A 23,879-nucleotide genomic window follows, 5' to 3' on the forward strand; every position below is an offset into this window, starting at 1 on the left:
TCATAGGCGATGGCTTGGGAAGACTCAAGTTCACCAACCCCAAGTTCCAAAAGGAAGAAATGTCCCATCAGGAGATTCCATCCTCATCACCATCTTTGCTTCTCAATTTCCTTTTGTTCTTTGCCAGTTTGTACTTGAACCGCCGAAAGGGATCAGTGATACTTCTCAGGGTCAAATCCTCAAAGTCCTGAGCCAGGAGGAAGTTCCTGTCCACCAAATCAGCTGCCTCCTGCCAGTTCTTGAAGCAAGCTGTGCCCTGCTGCTTGATTTCTTCCACAGCATTGGGGGCAACGACTTCACCATTCGGCTTCAAAACTACCACCACAGGGGGACGTGTCACTGAAAATCTTAATGCCAGCTCCCTAGGAAATGTTGCAGAAAGAAAGAGTGAGGTCCAAAAGTTCTGAACTGGAGGGTGATGAGAACAGACTGGGACCTTCATAGGAGGAGGTATCACAGATCTAAAACTATTTTGATGTTTCACAATTACTCATTTTTTTTTAGTTATACTCAGATAAAATAATTGGATCTTATCACCAACATACGGAAGCCCCAAAGCTGTGCTGCTGATTTATTAAGGGGTTTTCCACTTGCACTTGAGGGAAGGGTAAGAAAAGTCTCTATTGGTAGTCTAACAAAGACATGAAAGGTGAAAGGTCTCCTGTGCAAGCACCGAGTCACGTCTGACCCTTTGGGGGGACGCCTCTTTCCCGATGTTTTCTTGGCAGACTATAGCAGGGTGGTTTGCCATTGCCTTCCCCAGTGGTCACTTTCCCCAGCAAGCAAGCTGGGTGCTCATTTTACCAACCTCAGAAGGATGGAAGGCTGAGTCGACCTGAGCCGGCTACCTGAGAATCCAGCTTCTGCTGGGATCGAACTTGGGTCGTGGGGAGAGTTTCAGTTGCAATGCTGCCGCCTACCACTCTGCGCCACATGAGGTTCGTGTATAGGCTTGCTTGCTGGGGAAGGTGACCACTGGGGAAGGCAATGGCAAACCACCCCGCTACAGTCTGCCAAGAAAACATCGCGAAAGCAGCGTCCCCCCAAAGGGTCAGACATGATTTGGTGCTTGCACAGGGGACCTTTCACCTTTTTTTTTCAACAGACATCCTGGTTCTTTCATCTTTTTTTTCTTGCTCTGCTGAAAATAAATGGGTTTAGAGAGAGAAAAATGATTAATGCCTCCAGGCTGCTGTGAGTAGACCCTTTGGGTCTTTGGGTCTCCTCTTTGCATTTCCCTTGCCCTCTTCCAAGGTCTCAACATTAAACTTTATCAAACAATATCTTTAACAGAGATTAACTCTGATAATCTCCCCAAATTTAGTAAGTATTAGGGCCCAGCTCACCCTTGGATCCTTCCCTAAAGCATTTCTGTGTAAATTTCTTTCCCTTTCTCCAATAACAGGTTAGGTCTCTTTACTTAGCACTGTGACATCATCATATAATTAATTTTCCTGCTTCCAGCAACAATGTAGAGCAGAGACAGGGAAATGCAAAATATGCTATTATTATATTATGGCCCAGAAAACTTAGCACAGAGATGCTGTTTTCAGCATTATGCTGTCCTGTTCCTACTAACCCTGCCATGTAGATTAAATCCTGCTTTACCAAGAGGGTGAAGGTAAAACATTCAGATTAGCAGTTGGAAAGATCCAGCATGAAGGTCTTGATTCAGCAACAGCTAGGCTCCAGCTGAGCAATGTTGTATAACAAAGGAGTGTCAGCTAGAGACTGCTGACACCCCTTCCTGGTGTGTCATTATAGCCACAATCCAGAATATGGTTCCTTCTCAAGGTTGCCTAATGTGCTTCTATACCAACAGCTCTGAGCTTGTCTGGTAATTAAGTGTAGATAGCTGTCCACCCACCTAAGGAACTCTGGGTGGCAAACAGAAATAAAAACCAACCATTCAGATCCATTAAAAGAAACTGGGTTGGGGCCCCTAAAAATCACATTACCAGTTCTTCAGATAAATGACATCCATACCAGAACTCCACAAACATCCTGGCCCCTATGCCTGGGGGAAGAGCCAGTTCTACACAGCTTCTTGAAGGCCAGCAGTTGGGGCTATCTGTATTTCAGGGGGGAGACTGTTCCACAAGATAGGCACCATGACAGAGATGGCACGTTTCTTGGGGCACACCAGGTGACAATGCTTCACTGATGGGATCCAGAGCACGCCAGTCTGCTTGATCTAGTGGGATGGTCAGAAACCGTAAGAGATAGATGGTCCCACAAGTAACCTGGTCCCAAACCAAGTAGGGCTTAAAGGTGACAACCATCACCTTGAATTGCCCCCAGAAGCCCAGTGGAAGCCAGTGCAGCTCCTGTAGCAGCAGTGTTACATGTGCCCATCACGGTGTGCCCAATACTGCATGTAGCACTGCATTTTGGGCCAGCTGAATTTTGCAAATGCTCTTCAACTGTAGCCCTATATGGAGCACATTGCAATAATTCAACTGGGAGGTAACTAAAGCATGAGTTACCACAAGCAGTGGCTCCCTATCTAGGAATGGACACAAATGACTCACAAGATGGAACTGTGGAAAGGCCTCCTGGATATGGCTGCCACATGCTCCTCAAGCAGAAGTTGTGAGTCCAGGACAACTCACAGATTGAGTACCAACTCTGCCAGAGGGAATGTTACCCTATCCAGAGTTAATAATCAAAATAGTTAGATATGGGGGACCCTAAAACCCACAGCCACTGAGTCTTGTCAGGGTTCAACTGAAGCTGGTTCTTCCTAATCCAGACCCACACAGCCTCCAAGCACTGAGATAGCACCTTGACAGCATCACTTGGACGGCCCAAGGCAGAGATAAATCTCTTAACTCTCTTAACCCTGTGCTGACAGATGACCTAATGCAGTTTCATGTTAAATAGGAGCAGGAAAGAGTTGAGCTCCGTTGCACACTATGAAGCAAAGGCTAGGTCTGGAACCTCCCACCCCCACCCCCACCTGGAACCATCCTCAGAGGAAGGAGAACCACCGAAGACAGGTGGGATCTCCCTCTCCCACAAGGAAGCATTCACCACTGCTTGGACCCAGCTGCATGTGACCTCTTGGGAGGTCTTGACCAGTCAGGAAGGACATGGATCTAAGGTAACAGAGCTCACAGTCCCAGGGCCCTGACCATTTCCTTGGGAGTCACTGGATCAAACGTAGCCTGATAACTGGACAAGACTGAGCACCAATCATCTCCATAAGACCAGCACAGCTGGAAGTCAGTTCCAAGTGAATCTCGGCTTCTAGACGTACTGCCTTTTTATTCTTAGGGTTTCAAAATCTGGAATCGGTCAGGGTACTTCACTGAATAGGGCTTCTTCATCACCTCTGAGACTGATGACGTATATTGAAGAGCACTCAGTGTACCAAAAGCAATTCTGGAGGCAAAGAAATTATAATGTGTATGATAGATAAGTATGTGTTCGCCATACAATCTTCAGCTCTCTTACAAAGCTGTCTATGGAGGAGAAATCCCAATAAGGTCAAAGAAGTACTTGTATATAAACACAAGTATAGTACTGCAGTTTTAGGAAATGAATTGTCTGCTTCCATTTACCAATATTTGTTTCCATGAAAAACAAAATGGAATTAGGTGTTCTCTCTTCTTTAATCAGCGTAGATGAAGCAAGTGCAGACAAACTCATGTTGATAGAAATCATTGCTCTTAGTTATCACTATGATAGGTAATCTCCTTGTGGTAAATGAGTATATTAAGGAAAAAAATAATTACTTTTCAGGCTGCAGCCCAATACAGAATTACATGCTGATGCCCAAATAGTTCATTGCACACACAAAAAAGGAACAATTTAATCAAATGGGGGAAATCTAACAAATGCTCTGCAGCTTTCTGGTTTCTTCAGCAGTTTTATTCCTACTTTTGAAATCTCTGATCCAGAAGGTAGAGGTTCTACCAAGGTCTGGACTTCAACTGCTGTCAATCTGAGTGGGCATGGTCAATGGCAAGGGTCTGGGGAAACAGATGAGCGGATTGACCTGGTGTGCATTACCAAGATCTGGCTGAGTCCAGAGGGGGGGTTCTTGGAAATGTGCCCAGCCGGGTTTCAGGTGTGGCATCAGCTGAAACTCCATGGCAGGGGTGGGGGTGGTTGTCATCTGGGAGTCTCTTATGGCTCTCAGGGGCACTGCTCCACAAGTTGCTGGATGTGAGACCCTATTCCTTAAGTTGGGCTCTAGGGATCAGTTGGGACTGTTGCTTCTGTACCAGTCTCCCTGCTGCATAGCAACCTCCCTGTAATGGTATGTGGGAAAGACCTTGGGAGACTGGGCAAAGAGATGCTGCCAAGGGAACAGTCAGGTAAGAGACAGCATAGCCCGCAACTGGATAGTGGGTGGGACAGACTTGCAAGATTGATGTCGGCCTTGTGGGGTAAACCAGATAGGAATCACAAGATGAGCTAATTCTACTTTATTGTAAAGCTGCATTGACAAAATGAGGTTAGCTCCATCTCTGTTAACCTTCCGGAAGGCCCTTAAAACCAAGTTTTCCCATCAGCCTTGGGGAGCCTGCAAGGTGGTTTTATTTGGTCCCATGGCTGTTGTTCTCCTGCAATCTTGGGTTTTTTAAACGTTTATTTATGTTTGGCTGTTTTTAAATTGTTATGTAATTTTTAACTGTTGCTATGTTTGTACACCACCCAGAGTCACGTCTTTGTGAGATGGGCAGCTACATAAATGTGCTAAATAAGTAAACAACAAATAAACAAACAAACAAACTGTAGTCCAAAAGATCTGGAGAGCACCATGTTATCTACTTCTGTATCCATTTAGCCTTCCTTAATTAATATTTTTAAAAAGCCATTTAATCATACATGCTCCTAGCTCATATACTGTATGTTTGATGATGCTAAATATCGCTTTCATGGTTTAGTTCGCAACAACAGTGAAGAGCAAGAATTATTACTCTCCCCCCTCCCATTTTGTTAAAACAGCCCGTTGAATTTAAATCCAATTTAATTTAATCCTACCAATGTACCACCTGTCTTTTAAAAAACATTAGTAACTCTTTCCAGAAATTGGTGGGTAAGGTAGAGACTTGGCCTGCTCTTGTCAGTTCTTTTTGCTGGAGGAACTTCAGCAGAGGCTGAACACTGTAGTCACTTGTCTAATACTATGTAGTTGCATACTAAGCCAGAAGCTGGGCTAGATAATCTCCAACATCCTTTCTTGGCTAGGTGTATATATTGCTAAGCTGAACTGCCATTTTGGCTAAGGTTAATGTTTGAACCCAGGCATTATGACATTTGACAAACCACAGTTAAATTAATCCTGATGAGTCTAACTCTTGGGTCTTTAACTTTTTCTTAAAACACACACAGAGCAGGATTTTTAAGCAAGAAGATAAATATCATTACATGCAAATATCCCCAGAAGTTGCTGGCATATCTACAGCGATTGAGTAGTTGTCAATGAACTATGCCCATTAAATATGCTTAATTCTTCTAGAGCTGGGTTCACACCACAATTGTTGACTGACAAACAACTGAACCGCCCAGGGTCCCCTGCGTGGGGGAGATGGGCAGTGATAAAAATGTGACAAATAAAATAAATAAATAAAATCATGCTAGTTATAAACTGCAGATTATAGACCACAGTGGCTGAACCAAAGCCAAACAAACCACATTGTGGCTTAATAAGCTTGTGAGCCCAGCCTGAATACTGGCATTGTCCTAGCTAAACTCTCCGATCCTTACTTCTTGAACTCATCTTGGAAAGGTAAAAACAGCCATCTCTTTGGCATGGTCTTCAGAAACTTGTCCTGCTTTTCCTCTGTTTTGTCCAGTGACACATAAATGAGGACTAGCTGAGATGCTCGCTCCACGTAAAACTCGTCCGTGAGTTTCACAAAAAATTCTTTCAGGATGGGCGCAAACTCTTGGCATCGAGGACATTCACCAGAGCCAAAATAGAGGAGCATTACTTTGTTCTCTAATGTTCGGGTGAGCTCACGCTCCAGCTCCAGCTCATCGTTGTCCTTGTTGTTCACAACAAGGCTCTTGTGGATGAAGAGGGCAGCCATGGCCACAAGAGGGCTACTGTGTGTAAAGAACCATTTTCAGGTAGTGAATAAGGGGCTCTGCCCCAGATTAGCACTGAAAAGGAAAAAGAAAGGCAATATTATTCCATTATTTTCCCCATCGTTTATTTACTAGCTTATATCCCATCTCCCGCACTAAAGGCTCAGAAAGCAGAATGACAAATCTGAAAACACATACTGTATATTAATCAACCACAAGCCTTTTCGCTATCTACAGGCTTTACCCTTGTCTATATGGGGAGGGGGGGCACAAAACAGCAGACTGCCCCACTGCACAAAGAGGCAGCCTTGCTTTTTAAATGGTGCCTTGCGTTAAAAAATTATCTGGTCGTTTAAAAAAAAAAAAGGCATCATAGGAGAAAAAAACAGCCCAACCTATTTCCTGCTCTGCTAATCTTTTACCTGCTCAGCGGTTAAAAAGAAAAGGGGTACTGTAGTTTGTTCTATCCCCTTGGAAATCTGCTGCCTGATTCAGCTAAATGGATAGAACAGGTACATTTCCCCAGAGTCTAACCCCGAAAGGAAGCACAATGAAAAGGGCACTGAAGAGAAACCCAGATTCAAATCTCAGCACCACTCTCTTTTTCTTGTTGCCACAGCCTACCTCTTACAGTAACTAGGATGGTTGGGCCAAGAATAGTAAATTATTATAAATGTCCCTATCAGAAGCCATTATGTGGTAGTAGCCAAAGAGGGGGTGGCTTGGCTAGTACTATACAGGCAGGTCACTGAAAATCATCACATCTGGCTAATAGGAGAAACAAATATCTACACCTTTAAATGGATCTTAAATTTATTCATTTATTCATTTAATTTTTATCCTGCCTTTATTTTTTTTATAAATAACTCAAGGTGGCAAACATAGCTAGTACTTCTTCCTTCTCCTCTTTTCCCCACAACAACCCTGTGAGGTGAGTTGGGCTGAGAGGGAGGGACTGGCCCAAGGTCACCCAGCCGGCTTTCAGGCCTAAGGCGGGACTAGAACTCACACCCTCCTGGTTTCTAGCCCAGCACCTTAACCACTAGACCAAACTGGCTCTAAATGTTTCTTAAACTTGCCAGGAAGAATGAAATTCCTCTGCAAAAATTAACAAGGCATTCCTGCTTTAATTTAGTTTGATTATCTCTCACCTCAAAGTCACTTCACTGTTGAGAAGGTAGCACGCTGTTGTCAGGTCTTCAGATCACTTGGAAGATCCTTCACAGTCTAAAAGGCAGTACTTTGTTCCTAGACTTTAATTCATGGCTGATGCTAATAACCTTTCTTACTGGATCTACCTCCCTACCTATTAATAGAAGAAATAGCCAGTACTTTAATCTTCTTACAGTAGCCATGTGGAAAGAATATGACCAGTGCATTTTGCTTGTTGTAAATCTCTTTATCATGCTAACAGATTATGGGACAATGATTCATACCATTGTACTCTCCTTTAGCACTTTTATTCTTAACACTGGCAACCTGCTGCACAATTGAGTCAATTTATCAATTGAAAATATTTCTTCTTTCCTTTATATAAAAAGCAACAAGCATTCATTGAGTGTTGTTTTTCAAAATGATAGCAATATAAAAACAGGGTAAGAGATGAAACAGCATATAAAACTACACAATCAGGGAGTAAAAATACAAGCTGTGTCAGATTCACATACACAGCTTATATTTGTAGTCCCTGATAATAATAAGAAAATTAGCTTTTACAAAGGTTAGAAAACTGATCCAGAAGAACATCAAAGAGAAAAGGAAATGCTCCTATCCCACTAGGCAGAATAACCAAAGAGAAGAATCTGGGGTAGGGTGGTTTGTGACCCTACTTTTAAAAAATAAATTATGAGTTTTATGGCGTGTAACAGGCCTTGTTATTTCTCTGAGGTAGGTTTTAGCAATTTTATTATTTGATTTGTTTTCCTTTTTTGTTTTAATTCTAATTATCTGTATTATGTAAGCTGCCTAGAATTGCAGTTGTGACTGAGGTAGTAGATAAGTTGATTAAAATGAACAAACAAATAAACAATTCTCTAATAAATTTCCATTTACACGTGAGGTACCTAAAATAGCCTCCAATTATTATTTTAATAGATAGGCTCATAAGCAAGAAAATAGGAATCTAGGTTCCAAGCTCACCAGGGATTTGGGCCTTTAAGCTGACCACTACTGTGACGTTGCATTTTAACAACATAATTTTGCAGGATTGGCCTTCATGGATGTAATATCAGACACAGGATTATGAAATACCAGACAAATACAATATGTGTTTGCTGTTCAGGAGTGTTCATGGCGCGGGAGGGGGGGTGGAGAATGAGGGGCGCAGCATCAGGTTCCAATCCTTGCCCCTTTGCATGGGTGGTCAATGACCCATGTATAAAAATGGTGGGGCTCGGATTGGGATGCTATGCCTGCCATCTAGCAGATTTTGACCCCTGCTGCAGACATTGTTGTTCATATGTTGTTCTAACATACAATGAGGCAAAGACAGAGTTTAAATATCGTGCTGTGCCATATTGTGGTTTTGGCTTAGCATGTGATGTGAATCTAGCTATTATAGTTTGTTCAACATCTTGTTGAAACTTTATTCTGTTAATTTAATAAATGATGGTTATTTTTTTATTTATCAAATTTATATGGCCCCCCATCTCTCACAAAGTGACTCTGGACGGCGTACAATAAAACCAACAATTAAAACATTCTCCCAAAAAGGTGCTGATTGTTACCTATAAAGCCCTACATGGCATAGGGCCTGGTTACTTGAGGGGCTACCTGTCTCCCATAGCATCTTCCCAGCTCATTCGATCCTGCAGGGTTGGCACACTCTGGGTTCCTTTGATTAAACAATGTCATGTATTGGGACCTCAAACCTTGCCTTCTTTGTAGCAGCGCCTGCCCTCTGAGATTCCTCTGACGTTCCCCCTGAGATCCGGATGGCCTCTACTCTGCTGTTGTTTAGAAGAGCTGTGAAAACCTGGCTGTTCACCTAGGCCTTTGGTGAGGGCGAGTGAGACCCCTCACTTCATCGAGCTTGCCATGTTTTATCTTTTATCTTTTATTGATTTTACTATACTTTCCTTGTCTGACTGTTGTGAGCTGCCCAGACTCATTGAGAGTCAGGCAGCGTTCAAGTTTAATATATTGTTACTGTTATTATTACCCGTGTCTGACATGTCCCAACAGGATGACACTGGTCATGTGGTGCCTCCTGGAGATCAATGTAACTGAAAATACCACACAGAATATACATTGTGTAAAAATAGAAAATCCCCCCTGCCCCAAGAAGGTGATAGTGGAAGTCATGTAAAACCCTGTACGTGGGGGCATGACATAAAAATGAATGAATTTATTTTTAAGCTCCTTGGTTGCATTTAACAGTGGGGGTTATCATAATCAGTAAATTACAGCTAGGAGTTGTTTTTTTTTACAGTCCTGAACTACAAAGAGGATAGTGTAGCTCTTTGTTCATTTAATAATGTAAGACTGGGAAAAATCTCTCCTTAACAGTTAATGAATCCTATAACGATAGAGTCTGAGAAACACTAATAGGAATCAGGAGTACTTCTGAAATGGAAGTAGAGTAAAGGTCACTGGAATGTCACAAATTCTTTGTATTCTAGCTAGAAAACAAAGATAACCTGAACATTGTGTTCTTTCAAGGATTTGCAGCTGTTCTGAAGAAAACATTGCTGTAAAGTAAATATACTCTCAAAGAAATATGCACATTCTCGTGAAAATAAATGCCTCTCCAAAATACTCTTTATTTAGAGGACTTGCTCATATTGCAAACCATCACAAGTCTTTCAAAATACAATGTACTATAGCCAGAGTTATATGCTTATGCAATATGACAGCTGAGGAACATCCATTCAACAGACACAAAACTGGCCTATAGTAATCTGTCCCTAATTCTTTTATGTTCCCCAGACCCTTCTCAGCTATTGCCAATTTTTGATAAACACATTAACATTAAAGTTAATCATTTTCAAATTAGGTAAATTGAAAAATGATGAACCGAAGGTGAATCAACTTAGAAAAAAAATCGGTGGGGCTTAAGGTAAGTATGGAAAGTTTACTATTTTTCACTTTGATCTGGTTTGACAGATTCTACTTGGCCCAAAATGTTTGTGTACCTATGTCATAGCAGAAGGCTATGTCATTTCTTGATTTTGAAATGTTAGAGAGATTTGACAATCCTAGATATGAATAATCAAGCATCTTTAGTGCTACACTGATGGTAATTACATAATCAAGGCTTTGCTTAATCAGTGAAGAAATCTGTATCACTCAACCATATCTACCTCATAATGTTGCATTGAGGATAAAAATGGGCAATCTCTTGAATTCTAGTGTAACAAATGACAAAAAAAAGGAGAGAGAGAGAGAGAGAGAGAGGTAGTAATGGCAAAAACTTGCATCAGACATCTGTCTTTTCTAATCACAAAATAATTACTGCAAAAAACAGATCAATAAACAAACAAAATCTCAAGATATTACTTGCAGTCCTATGGACCCTTGACTTAAGCTGAGTACAACCCTACCTAACTCAGCAGATGTAGATGAAGTTGGGCAGGAAGCCTGGAGTTTTAGCTACAGTATTTCCAGTTCTAATTAGAACTTCTAGCAGTAATAGTGCATTTGGTTCCTACTTATAGATAGCTAGTCAATTTACCTTAAACTATGATTTGAGGAGAAAAGTGTTAGTGGCAAAAAAACAGGAGGGGTCTGGTAGCACCCTTTCTGTCTATCACAACATCAGCAGTATTAAAGATACAAGTACATGCACAAGAATAGAGGCACTTTCACATGTTCTTCCTCTAATGTGATATATGCCATTATCTGTCAGCAATAACCTTCTGGATTCTATGTACTGTAGAACAGGATCAAGTTTGCACAAAAGAATTAATGGATACAAATTTGACATCAGGACTCAAAACAAAGTCAAACTAGTATCCCAGGGTACTCTACAGTTACAGTGACCATAGTTTTGGGGAAAAAATAAAGGACAAATCTGAAAAAGGGGGAAATCTGAAAGGGGTTCATAAGGATAAAAAAATTGTTTATGTTTATAACTTTGCTTTACAAAGGGAAATTCAAAGCAGAAGAAAATTTTTACAAAAATGCATATTCTAATAAAAATATCTAAAACCAATCAGTATATGTAAATTTATGTTAAAAAGACAATTCAATTTCCGTATTTTTGACATGAACTGAAAGACTGTGCATTAAATGGTACCATTTTTATGGTAAAAGTTAAATGACCAAAATAAAGGACAAAAATGAGTTTTTGGAAATGAAGGACTGTCCTTTATAATAAAGGATGTATGGTCACTGCATCTAAAGTACAGCGGACCTCAAAGTAACTGTTTTGGAAAAACGGGACTAACACCAAGAGGTTGCCGAAGTCACGTATATCAAAAGGTTTCAGGCAATCTCAGATCTCAGCAAGCCCAATGGGTCTTTAACACATTACAGTTGTTAATACTGTAGATAAGGTACTAGTAACTGCATCTCATGTAACCTGCATCCGGATAACTGAATTCACCTCTTTTCTCTCTCCCCGCTCCGCCTCACCCCAAATCCATATCAGTCTACCCGCTCCATTGCACCTGATGAAGTGAGCTGCAATAAAATTTGTTAGTGTGAAAAGCCGCTACCAGGCTCCTTTTGAATTCAGTACTGTACCTAAAAAAAAAAAATGACATGAGAAGCTGATCCGCGAAAAGTGCGCGATCGGAGAATACGGGGGTTTGAAATCTTGGAAAGATGATACGGAACAACCCTTCCCTTTCTGATGTCATAAAAGAAGACGTAGGTGACTGAATATCAACGCCTGACTCCGTTGCGATGGGGGGTGAGCTTTGTTGCCATGGTCACTGGGCCTTGCAAGCACGGGCTTTCCCATAAAGCTTCAGTGCTCTTTCGGCTCTGTCTTCTGCCCTTCGTCCTCTCTATTGTAGACAGTTCTTGCGACAACCGTGTTGCAACTCTATGATGGGAGGCGGGGTTTTCCTTGCGGGCTCCTCCCCCAGCGCCTCGAAGGAGGCACTTGTGGCAACAGTGATAGGAGAGGCAGTCTGGTGAAGGTGAAGGAAGGTGTAGGAAGCTCAAGGGTGAAGGCTGTAGGCGCGAGGTATGGAATGAGGGGATTGCCCTGGCGACGGGGATGGAGGAAAATTGACGGGAGTAGGCGGTGCCACCTGAGAACGAGTGGCTGGCCGCGAGATGGAGAAGAAGAAGCGTCGCAATACCTTGGCGACGAGAGGGGAGCGGGGAATTGGAACGTTACCCTGGCAACGGAACCGGGGGCATGGGGTGGTGATGGAAACTTGTGCCCAGTTTGGCGCCAAAGACGAGGGGGCTGCTGGCAAAGATACCGGAACGATCCTAGTTGTGTGTCAGTCGGCTAGCCGTCTTCATTGTCAGAAAGAAAGGATCAACACACAATAACATTCTTGTGGTCGTATTTAGTGATAGAAGTAGACCAGGCTGAGGGGTGCTTTTTCCCTGGTTAATTGGATAACTTAGGAAACCATTGATGTTTATTCACCTTCCCCTTGAGGGTCTGGTGGTTGGGGGGTAAAAGTCTTGATTAGGAGCAAGGAGACCAAGATTCTAGTCCTCCCTCAACTATGGAAGCTCACTGGGGGTGGGGTGGGCATTGGGGCCAATCGCTTTCAGCCTAGTCGACCTCACTGGGCTGTTGTGGCAGGAAAATAGGTTTTGTCCTGTATTTAGATGTAAATGCATACTAAATAAAAATACTAAATTGCTTGAAAAGAACAGTGTTCTGCAGCTACTGAATTTAAGATGGGTACAGCCTTGAGAATATTGCCTCAGGGAAAGGTATTGATGAGCGGCAATCACCTTGGCCCATAGGGCAGAAAAATAATGTCCTGAGATTTTTTACATTAAATGAGCAAAATAAGGGGAGGGTCTTGCTATGCCGATGATACTGAACCACGAGATGTTAAACTCATTAGTTTAACAGACTAAAATGGTGACATATATAACAAGCTTTTGGAGACTCTGCCTGCTCTTTGTGTTGTAATTCAAAGGGGCCAGTTTAAATCTGAGGTAATATTTTTGTCTAATATTTGGATTAGAAATCTAGCTGTTGATATTTTTTTAGAGCTGTTCACCATCTTGGCAGGACTAGTTTTTTTTCAGGTAGATGTACATCTCTTTCAATAGATTATATATATCTGTGCTTGTTTGATTCTGCCCCAAGTAACATAGTACATTGCTTGGCTGTTTCAAAGGTATTTAGTAGAAAATGTCCCTGTTTCAACTTGGTTTGTTTCCTAGTATAATATATCAGAATTGCAATACGGTTTGCTGTAAACTTTACTGGCAGAAATTTGCCTATTTGGGAAATAGAGGCATGAACCTGATCCTTGTTTTTTATTGCCAGAGCTAGCAAGATCCTAGATGAATGTAGAAGTGACTTTAATGTTTTCTTACAAATAGTAGAAAATCATTGTACTGAACTGAAGTCCAATCTGATCTAGCATTCTGTTTGGACAAATTCTTCTGAGATGTTATGAGCAGTGTACTAAGATAACAGTTGTCTTTGGCTCAGTCATCTGTTATTTATAGGAATGCTGCGTCTGAATATGGAAGCTCTATATTTCCATCGCCAAATGTCATATCTTATCATCTGATGCAGTAGATGCAATTTGTTACATGTTTCTCCAGCTTCTTCTTTAAATTTTCAACCAAGGGGTTCACCTCCCATAATGCAGCTTGCTCCATGATCTGAAAGCTTGTTTGAGCAGAAAATCTAAATACTGTACTTTTCCTTGTCATTGGAAACCAGTATTTAGAACGGGGTTTCTCAGCCAGGGTTCCATGGCACCCTAGGGTTCTGCAAGAGGTCACTAGGAGTTCCCTGGGAGATCACGATTTATTTAAAAAATTATTTCAAATTCAGGCAACTTCACATTAAAGAGGTAAGTTTAATTCTTTATTTCCAGTTTAAGAACACTGTTAATGCATATATATAGGCCTACCCGTGAAACGAATATAATAATTTTGTAACTTCTGGCCTATATTTGAGCCTGAACGTGCAGGGGTTCCCCAAGGCCTGAAAAATATTTCAAGGGTTCCTCCAGGGTCAGAAGGTTGAGAAAGGCTGATTTAGAGATAAATATCATGTCTCCTATTTATTTTTTTTTTGCAGTTACATGTACTTTCCTCATAGAACAGTCTCCTTTAACCTTTCCTCAAAGAACTCAAACAATTTTTGTTATTTTGCACTAGACATGTTCCAATTTGTCAGTATTCGCCTTAAAATTAGAGCCTCCGCAACTACACGCAGTACCCCAGGTAAAGTTTAACCAAAGCAGAATTGAATGGAACCCTTTACTGCAATTTTAATGCATACTTACTCTAAGTAATCCAGGATCAAAGTAGCATTTTAATCACTGTACTTTATAGGTGCTACTGTTTAGTTGTGTTCTACTAAATGGCCCAGATCTTTTTCACAGCTTCTGCTGTCATGGAAGATGTCAGCAATCATGTATCTGCACAACTGACTCTGACTAAATACAGAACTCCCCTACCTACTTTGAGTTGTTTTGCAGAATTAATGAACATCCATTTTCCTCCTTTGTTCAGATTATCTATAAAGGTCAGTACTGGGCCTAGGGCAGGACATTGTGTTATTCCATTTGTTACTTCTTTTCAGATTAGTGAGGAGCCATTGATGAACACTCTTTATTGCTGCTTGATCTCCAGCTTTTTTGAGATCAGCTAAGGTGGGCTAATTTCTCAAAATATAGCAATATCTCAGAAGGAATGGAGGATAAGAAAGCAGATATAGCTTTATGCAAATTGTACAAGTCTTTTAGACTTCCATTAGGGTTCCACTTGATATTTGCAGAATACATTTCATAAAACGTACACATTTGTTTATAGTTTTTTTTCTTTCAAGATTGATGTTTTATATGGTAAGAATTAGAGTGGCAAAGAAACTGAATTTAAGAATGGACTTCAGGGGAAGTCGTGGAATAATGGTAAGTTATGGGGAGTTGTATAGGTCACTTGCACTATTTCTTGTTCTTTGAAAATTTATTTAACACCTTTCCAAGACCTCATATCTGAATATTTGAAACATTATTCCATTCTGCTGTCATCCTTCTGAGAAGTTGAAGGTTCATAGTTAAGATTATAAAAAGGAAGCTGAAATTTTGGATTTTTTTTAACCACAGCACACATTGGATATGGTGAAATAAGCTCAGAGTAAACCCTATAAGAATTGAGTTGCTATATGTCAGTAAACATCTGTGCAATCTGATAACAGCAGTAATTACTCTTGATGGGGTTGTGTTCTCCTAGAGGAGATGATAGGGGGACTTCTAGGGGGACTTCTAGACTCACAGCCTCACAAATAGCTGGTGGATGTTGTGGCCAGGAGAGCCTTTGCCCAACTTTGTCTGGTGCACCACTTATGGCCCAATGTGGACCAGGATGTTCTAGGAACAGTAACACAGATCTTGATCACAGTTGGATTACCATAGTGTGCTCCACATGGGGCAGTTTTGGGGATGACCCAGAAGCTACAACTGGACCAGAACTGGCAAATCAACTGCTGGCAACACCTACCTTGACATTCCTGCACTGATTACCAGTAGGCTTCCAGGTCCAGCTCAGAAGTCCTGAGTATCACCTACAAGGTCTTGGATAGCATAGTACCTGGATATGTCATGGACCACCTTACCAGGATTGAATTTGCACAGCTGGTTCAAACATTTTGAGAAAGCCTACTGAGAGTCCCCACCTGTGTGAGAAATAGATGGCAGGAATTTTCCATTGTGGCCCCCATTGTTTTGCTTTCATTTCCCTCAGAGGTCTTTGCAGCATCTTCCTTCTTGGCATTTCATAAATAGTTAAAACAAATTTGTTCCATTATTCTTTTAACCCTAATTACATGTTGATGGACATTCATGTTGGAGGGTTGAGTACTTTTATGGTGCTGCTTTTTATGTGGCTGCTTTGTTATACAAGTAGTCCTTGTTTAGAGACTGCCTTATACAGCAACCATTCGCAGTTACAACGGTGAGGAAAAAGTAACTTTGCAGCCAATCCTCACATTTACGACCTTTGGAGGTCTGGAAAGCAAAGGAAAGCTGAAGTGAGATCCTAAGCACGGTCACGGTTTCACTTAGTGATCGCTTTGCTTAACAGCGGAATTGCCTGTCCCAATTGTGGTTGCTAAACAAGGACTACGTGTATATTGCCCAGTGTCTTCCAATTGGGATGCTTTACAAAACTTGTAATTAAATAAATATTAATAAACTCTATATATTTATAAAATTGATAAACTTTATATTTTTTTTCTATAACAAAAATCTAATAAAGAATTGTATTAAACTATATTTACATGTTGCTTTAAAAATTCTAAGTTAACTTTCTGACTTACTTTGATCTTTACTGTATTTGCCCCCAGGTAATTTCTTTGGCTACTGTGGCAAAATATGCCACAATCTCAACATTCATTCAAGGATACAGGTTAATAAGATTTGTACTCACCTGGTTTATTGGCCCAAGTTTTGCCAGTGTCTCTTTTTGCCTAGTTAAATGTTTTGGAAGCAGCAGGAAACATCTCAGCAGAATAATATACTTCTCATTAGTAGGCCAAATGGGTGCCATCCCAGTCCCCACATCCATGCTGATTGGCCATGCTGGATCAGTTTTACTGTATTTGTAACTGGGAGGCACCAGATAATCTACTCTTGCTAGTTTTGATATCATTTCTTAGTATTTACTGTGTGATACAACTGTAATTATCTAATGTAGTTCTGCTGATTTGGCTTACAGGATGTATTTTCTTTTATTTAAAAATGCATTTCCTTCCTAGCAGTTTAACAAGGGGTTTTGCATTAAACAACAGTAGCCAACTTGTCTAAATAGAAGTGTCTGGCTCTAATTCTTTACTCAGTTACCTGGGAGTAAATACTTATTTCAGTGGAACTTCCTTTTGCATAGAACAAATAGGATCATACTGTAAATTATTCGTCAAAAGACTTGTCTCAACAGGGATTTCACAGAAAGTCATGGCTGTAAAGACTGTTGTTTATCCAGTTATCTGTCTGATCACAAAATGGGAGCCTGTGTGGAAGAATAACTCCCTTGATGATCTCAGCATTCCTTTAAATAAAATAGGCTCTACTTTCTTTTAGGGTTTGAATGTTAAAACCAGCATTTTGATCACATTTGTTAGACTATTTGGTTTTGAGATTTTCTGTGAGGCAGATAATCATCTCAGTTCTATTGCTGCTTGTCTAGCCCCTCTGTTGCATATTACTCTGAAACTAGGGAGTATAATCAAAGTCAGACTGTGTGACTTCAGAGACATTGTAAAGATTTAGTTATTAAAATTTAAGGATGGTCAAGAAGTTATACTGATTGGTTTCTGGATAATTTGCAGTTGAGTGGCTAGTATTTCTGAGTTGTTTAATGATGAAAAAAGTAATTACTTTTTTGAGTAGAGCTGAACTCTTAGTGACCGTTGCCACTAAAAAGTGTTTTCCATCCAGACTAGATTGCTGAAAAACAGTGCTTGGAAAAAATAGGAGTGGACTTCTGCTTGAAAGCATTTGTGGGTAGATCATAAATTTCTGTGCTGAGCATGTACTCAGTTGTATTTGTTCCTTAACCTTCAGCATATATATGACAAACTGAGCATTATTTTGCATATATCTGCAATTGGAAAACAATGAAATAGACCTTGCAAGCCTTACACTAGCCAACCCTGCAGCAAAGGAAAGATGAGTGCTTCCCTATGTGATCGGAAAAGTGTTTGAAAATACATGAGACATTTGGCCTCTGACTTCAGTTAAGAAAAGTAGGAAAGAGTAGGAGAATACTGATTTCAGGAAAAGATTGGACTACTTCCACCTTCTTCCATCCTGTTGCCTGTGTCCTTATAACCTTTTCTCACATTGTTCCTATTTCCGTACCGTATTTATTCTTATTTATTTGTTCATTCTTCAAATTTCTATTACTGCCCATCTCCCCCAAGAAAGGGGGACTCTGGGCAGTTTACAATAAAACCAAGATTAAAATCATAAAATATAGATTACAATAAATACACCAATAAATAAAAATAAAATAAATACCAAACCCAAGGGGCAACGTTCTTATTCGGTGGGAAAGATCTATGGCGCTAGCCACCCCCAAGACGAGTTATTACCTCTCCCACCCCGAGCGATATTACTGTAGACAACATTACTGTTTTCTATTCCTATCTCCTTGAAAACTCATGTTTTGTTACCACAAACCTTTCTTTACACAGTTACATAAACATGAAATACGTAACAGTATTACACTAAAGGTGGGGAGGAAGAGATATTTCCCGAAGTTGTGGCAGGCACATAGAAGATCATGCACAGTGCCTGCCTCAAGACACTGGAGCATTAAATAACTATGATTCAATTTTTGAAAAAGTACAATGGACAGCGTCATTTAAGCGTTCTGGACAATCCTGAATGGGAACTACAATCTTAGTACATTACAGTAGTGTGACTTTCCCTGGAAAAGTCTGTCTGAATTTATTTTGGTATTAGTGTAGTTTTTGTTCTCTCTGATAAAGAAACCATGTGGTATATGATGAGGATGCTGGACTAAGGCCAGATTCAGGTCTCCACTCAGCCATGGAAGTTCAGTGGGTGACTTTGAGCTGGTTATTATCTCTCAGCCCAACTCCTCTGATAGGATCATTGTTACGATAAAATTGGAGGAAAGAGTATTAGAGACCTGCTGCTCTGAGATCCTAGAGGGAAGTGGAATATAAAACAAACAAATGAATCAGTAGCTTAGCCTGCCACTATCATTTGCTCCTTTCACCTTTGTCCCATCTATATTACATGCCAGTTCCCCTATCTCCCTGGGATCATCTTCTGTTTATTTTAAATGTTTTTACAATTAAATTACCCTAGCAGCTTACATGAAGCTTATCTCTTTCTCCAGAATGCGCACAATTGGGGTTTGTACTGCTTCCCTTGGCTCATTTGGCCTCATGCGGTTCTTTGGTGTGTCCTGGACATGGAGTATTGCAGCTGCTTTGGGCATTTATATTGGCAGTGGTGGGTGGACCTTTCTCCGCATCATCTTTAAGACAGCCTTGAGAGATCTACTGTAAGTACAATTTCTTCTTGTGCTGTAATATCATGATTGTTGTTTTCATCAAAATATTTATTTATTTATTTGATTTCTACAGCCGCCCATCTCAGCAAGTGACTGAGAAGTATGTTTGTTGCCCCAGATAATAAATCTGTATAAGCCTCAGTCCTTTCATGGGAAGAGGATGTGAATTCTCCCCTGACCAAGAGCCCTGATAACTACGCTTTAGAAATACTACACTACACACATTTGGCCTTCTCTTCCCAACTGCCCTCCCAAATGTGGAATTTCTTAACTCCATCCATAGAAATGGATGCTTATAGTAAATAGACTTTGTTGCTAATGTTAAGTAGAAGAAGGCTGGGAATGCTAGTATTCCAAGTCATTTTTTCTGTTTATTAAATCTCATATGTATATAAATGGGTAAGAAAACAGCCTGTGAAGGATTTGCTAGCCTGTTCCGGAAGCCAAATACTGTAATGTTTCTATACTGTACATCTTAAAGAGAAATGCTCTTCTTGAGAACTCAGGATGGCTGGTGTCGAAACACACATTTAAGGAATATAAATAGTATTAATAATATGCCAATCCCCAGACCATACCTATTATGATTAATTGTCTTTCATTTTTTTTCAAAGGAAAAGCACCCACTGAAGGTTGAAGGGCAGGAGGCATGTTTAGGATGGGATTCACACATTGTATTAAGCCATGGTTTGCATAGTCATGGTTTATTGAATAAATTATGTATGCTGGGTTGATGCAATATACTAACATGAATCAAGTAAACTGCATTACAGCTTAGTGTGATATGTGAGCGAGGTCTTGTTTAAATTCACCGTTCTCAAGCTGCTTTCTTTCTGGAAGGGAAAAACATAAAGAAAAGGATAAGCAGACAACCCCCCCCCCCAGCTGCTTCTTCCTTTGGTTTTTCTGTTTGTGTACAGTGGAAGAAGCATGTAACCATTCATAAGGTGGAGTTCATGCTGAGCCAGTGACAGAGAATAGATAGAAGACAGAACGCTTCATTGGCCAAGTACGATTAGACATACAAGGAAGTTGACTTCGGTGCAAGAGCTCTCAATATATTTACATAACACCAAAAATAAACAATAGTGAAGTAATAATGTTATTTACTAAAACTATACAATCAAGAAAGAAAGAAAGAAAATTGAAGGAAACAATACTACAGCTATATATAAATAATGCTACAGCTATATATAAATCTAATAAAGCTATATAAATCCTCATTTATATGTTGCAGAAAATGTATGCCTGTGTCAGGATGGGAGCGGATTTTACTATTTGGCAATAGTTTATGCCTAGGACATGAAATCTATGTGTCTAAACTCTATATGTTACTTAATTGGTTTCTCACTATTTCTACACAGATGGCTTTTTTGAATTGGGGCTTCGCCACATCTTTCCTATCTGTAACACTTCGCTTTCCACTTGCTCTGTAACTGAATTCGGCATCTAATTTTTGCCTGTCCCCTCAGGGTCCCTTTCTTGTTAAAAGGATTTAGGGCTGCTGCACTCATAAAGGCTGCTTCGCTTGTTATAGTGACTGTCAGTGCCCTCTGGATCTTTACTTCCTTCTAGTTGCATGGCAAGGGAGAAATAACAGCAGAGAATAAAGCGCCTCTTAAGAATGTGGAAAGGGCAATTCATTCCTGAAAAGGCTCCTCTGTTTCCTTCCTGGCAGAGCTTGGGGCCACTATGATAGGCCAGCCTTGCTGGGCAGAATGCCGAGAGAGCCTATTACTAAACCAGTCTCTCTTTCCTCATCTGCCTAAGCTCCTGATTAGGACATTCAGAGTCAGGAGGAATGTATAATTTTTTAAAGAGGTCATTTATCTCTACTGGTCGAATCTTCCATGCTCTTCTTCAATCAATAAGAAAAGGACTGTTTCCATTATTACCCTGCATTTGAGGAAAAGAAATGTGTTAAGTGCAGTACAGCTGGTCATCGTCTTGACCTTGTGACAGTTTTCATGATATTGTTCTCAAATGGGTTTTAAAATTTAAATTAAATTAAATTTAAATTTAAAATTCGTTAAAATGAATCATGCTGTTTGATTTCAAGAGAAATTGCTATTTAAAAAGCAGAAAAATGAATTCCCTTTGCTTGACAATTTAGCTAAACGATTTCCCAGCTTTTCCTAATCAAGTTATGGGGGAACTATTCAACATTTCCTGGATGCCAAGTTATAGGAGATTAAGTTCTCTTTAAAATCAGCAGTTGGGATCTAGATAAATATTTAGCCCGAAGTATGTTTCCAAAGCAGTAAGCCCAGTAAGCATGACTATGGAGTCCTTGGTGCTCTCTGAGCCTTGTTGTTTTCCTGCAGACGTTTCATTGCCAGACTAGGCAACATCTTCAGTGCAAACAGGGAGAGGGCCTTGCTCTCAGTTTATACACCGTGGTTTGCCCTGCCTGTGTTGGTGGGGGTGTTGTTCTCTCCTTGGGAGTTCTTTGGTTGGGCTGTTGTTTGCTGCTGGGTTGATTGACTGAGTTAATAGTTCCTTGATTAGGATGTATTGTGCTGTTTGATGGTTCATCTGGTGTTAATCCTAGTGTTGATTTTTGCATATCTACATGTTGATTGCTGGCAAGGGAGTGTACTGGTCTTTTGGCTTTTCTATTGTCTCTTTTGAATGGTATGTAAATGTTGTTTACCTCTATGTGTCTGTTGATGACTATCTCAACAGGCAGAAGCACTGAGCTGACTTTATCTGGGCTTGGAAGCTTAGCAGGACTGACCCCGGCGAATGCTTGGATGGGAGACTATCAGGGAATTCCAGGACTAGGGTAGAAAGTTGAAAAACTACTCTGGAAGAAGTCAGTGGCAAAGCATTTCCAAATTACTATCAGGAAAATGACATGGTTTTGTCCATGAGGTCAGCAGGGGTCAGGTTTGACTCTCGGGAGGCTTTAAATAAGGATAGGATTACACTGCACATCACACTTTTGGCTGCAGACTTAGGCACATTTACTTGGAAGTAGGATTGATTGAGCTGTGTGAGCAATTTTCCTGAGATCAGATCGCTAGGAGTGGGCTGTTTGCTTTTCCTGGAGGCTACATACTTACGGCTTTCCTGATTGCTGTTGAAATTATACTGATTTGCACCAAGTCATGTCTGCTTACCCTAACACTGTCCATGAAGCTGACAGAACAGTGTATAAAATTACAGTTTCATTTAACCCTGAAAGCTCAAGGACTAGCTCCTGGATCTTTCTGTGAATAGGTAAAATTTCCAAATTCTGTCAACACTGAAAATATAGCATTTGAATTGCACCATGTTCTCATTCTGATTGGTCTTTCACATCCATCAAAATAAATACAAAATGTAAACAGGCAAATAAGATTTTCTGTGATCTGTCAACTGAGGATTACATATGAATCTTTTTGTGCAGTGCAATAGATCTGATAAAGGAGTATCACCATAAGGTATTTATAGATACTTGAAATACAGTCAAGGGGTGTGCGCAGACTGCTTGATGTTTAGAAGTGGATGTTGTGTTGGTTATAATATGATTTACTTCCATTTGTTCAAAGTTATACCATGTATATGTTTCAGTCCTATAGGAACATCTGAAATGGCCTTATACCAAATGAGGTCATGGTCCATATGATAAAGAATTGTCTTCTTTGACAAGTGACAACTCCACAGCTTCCAGGCAACAAGCTTTACCAGCCATGTTTACAAGGGTTTGAATCTGAGATCTTACTCAATTTGGGGTGAAGGGTACTCTGAATTAATTTCCTCTGTTGTATTTCATATCTTTTGTTTGATTAGTAAATAGAGTCGTAGGTACAAGTGAGAGGGAACAGAGCTAAATGAGGTTGGCTGGAACAAGTAGAAAGAGTGGGGCTAATAATATCTGCCAGTTACTGATTTTTCTACGTGTAGCATTGGTGGCTTGTAATGGCATGCTGAGCTCATAGTTTACCTGGCAACCCCAATAATTGGCTGGTTGCAGGCACAAAGTTGATGTACACACAGGTTTAAATGGCTAACTAATTCTCATATCCTGAGTTTATACACACTCTGGTGAAAACATTTTCTAAAAATCCAAGTTCATTGTTGCAGGTGGATTTTTTTTAAAAATAAGAAAACAAGCCCAGATGCTTGCTCTGTGCAATTCATTTCACTTAATACCCTTTTGTCACATTTCTTATTCTCACAAACAGCCTAAGTCTCCTTTTTTAGTTATGTTTTCTTTGTATCACTGAGCTATTCATTGTTGAAAATAGTCTTGAATGCAATGCTTAAAACCATGAATTCAGACTGAAGTATGCAAATGAAATGTGTTGGATTCTTCTTTTTTTCACTCCTTGGTTTTATATGTAAACAGCTCTGAGTTGTACTTATGAGAAGGAAAGAGATAGACAGGCTGTGGAGTGAGTTCTTAATGTAAGAACTATTTTATCCCTATCCTTAGTTCTGTACAGAGCTACTGTATATAAACAGAGATAAATCTGGCTACTCATACATGTTTGACTGTCTATTTATGTCATGTATTTTGAGAGTGGTTCCAGTGGCAGTGTTTGGAATTTAAATTCCGTTAGACGAGAGAACTTCAGAGACTTTATGTTGTCCTTATGTGTTTTGTTTACAAGTATATAAATAGAATATAGTGAAAGCAGATGTGCTCCTCTAAACAGATAGTATAGCTGCTGTCTGTGCTTTGCCCCCCACCAAAATAATAA

At 40.3% G+C, this 23,879-nt stretch overlaps 2 protein-coding genes across 2 annotated transcripts in view; one reads left to right on the forward strand and one right to left on the reverse strand.

Moving 5' to 3' along the window:
* Positions 1 to 33: 33 nt before the first annotated feature.
* Positions 34 to 6,119, reverse strand: NXNL1 (nucleoredoxin like 1). The gene is made up of 2 exons (XM_063296608.1): positions 5,719 to 6,119; positions 34 to 362 (listed from the first exon to the last, which is right to left on the reverse strand). Exons 1-2 carry the CDS (start codon positions 6,042 to 6,044, stop codon positions 68 to 70), a joined length of 621 nt encoding a protein of 206 aa, XP_063152678.1. The 5' UTR covers positions 6,045 to 6,119; the 3' UTR covers positions 34 to 67.
* A 5,932-nt stretch (positions 6,120 to 12,051) lies between these two features.
* Positions 12,052 to 23,879, forward strand: part of SLC27A1 (solute carrier family 27 member 1) — a 30,925-nt gene continuing 19,097 nt past the window's right edge. Inside the window, exons 1-2 of the mRNA XM_063294005.1 lie at positions 12,052 to 12,175; positions 19,015 to 19,182. Coding sequence (XP_063150075.1) covers positions 19,016 to 19,182 — 167 coding nt within the window. The 5' untranslated portion in view covers positions 12,052 to 12,175; position 19,015. The remainder of the gene's footprint in view (positions 12,176 to 19,014; positions 19,183 to 23,879) is intronic.

The sequence above is a fragment of the Candoia aspera genome, chromosome 2, assembly GCF_035149785.1.
Source record: "Candoia aspera isolate rCanAsp1 chromosome 2, rCanAsp1.hap2, whole genome shotgun sequence".
Lineage (NCBI taxonomy): Eukaryota > Metazoa > Chordata > Lepidosauria > Squamata > Boidae > Candoia > Candoia aspera.

Excerpts from the sequence above, each read along its gene's own strand:
- NXNL1 (XM_063296608.1), bottom strand. The coding sequence starts at position 6,044 with ATGGCTGCCCTCTTCATCCACAAGAGCCTTGTTGTGAACAACAAGGAC. Across the intron at positions 363-5,718 it reads TTCCAAGATGAGTTCAAGAA|GGAGCTGGCATTAAGATTTT; the intron begins GTAAGGATCGGA and ends AACATTTCCTAG.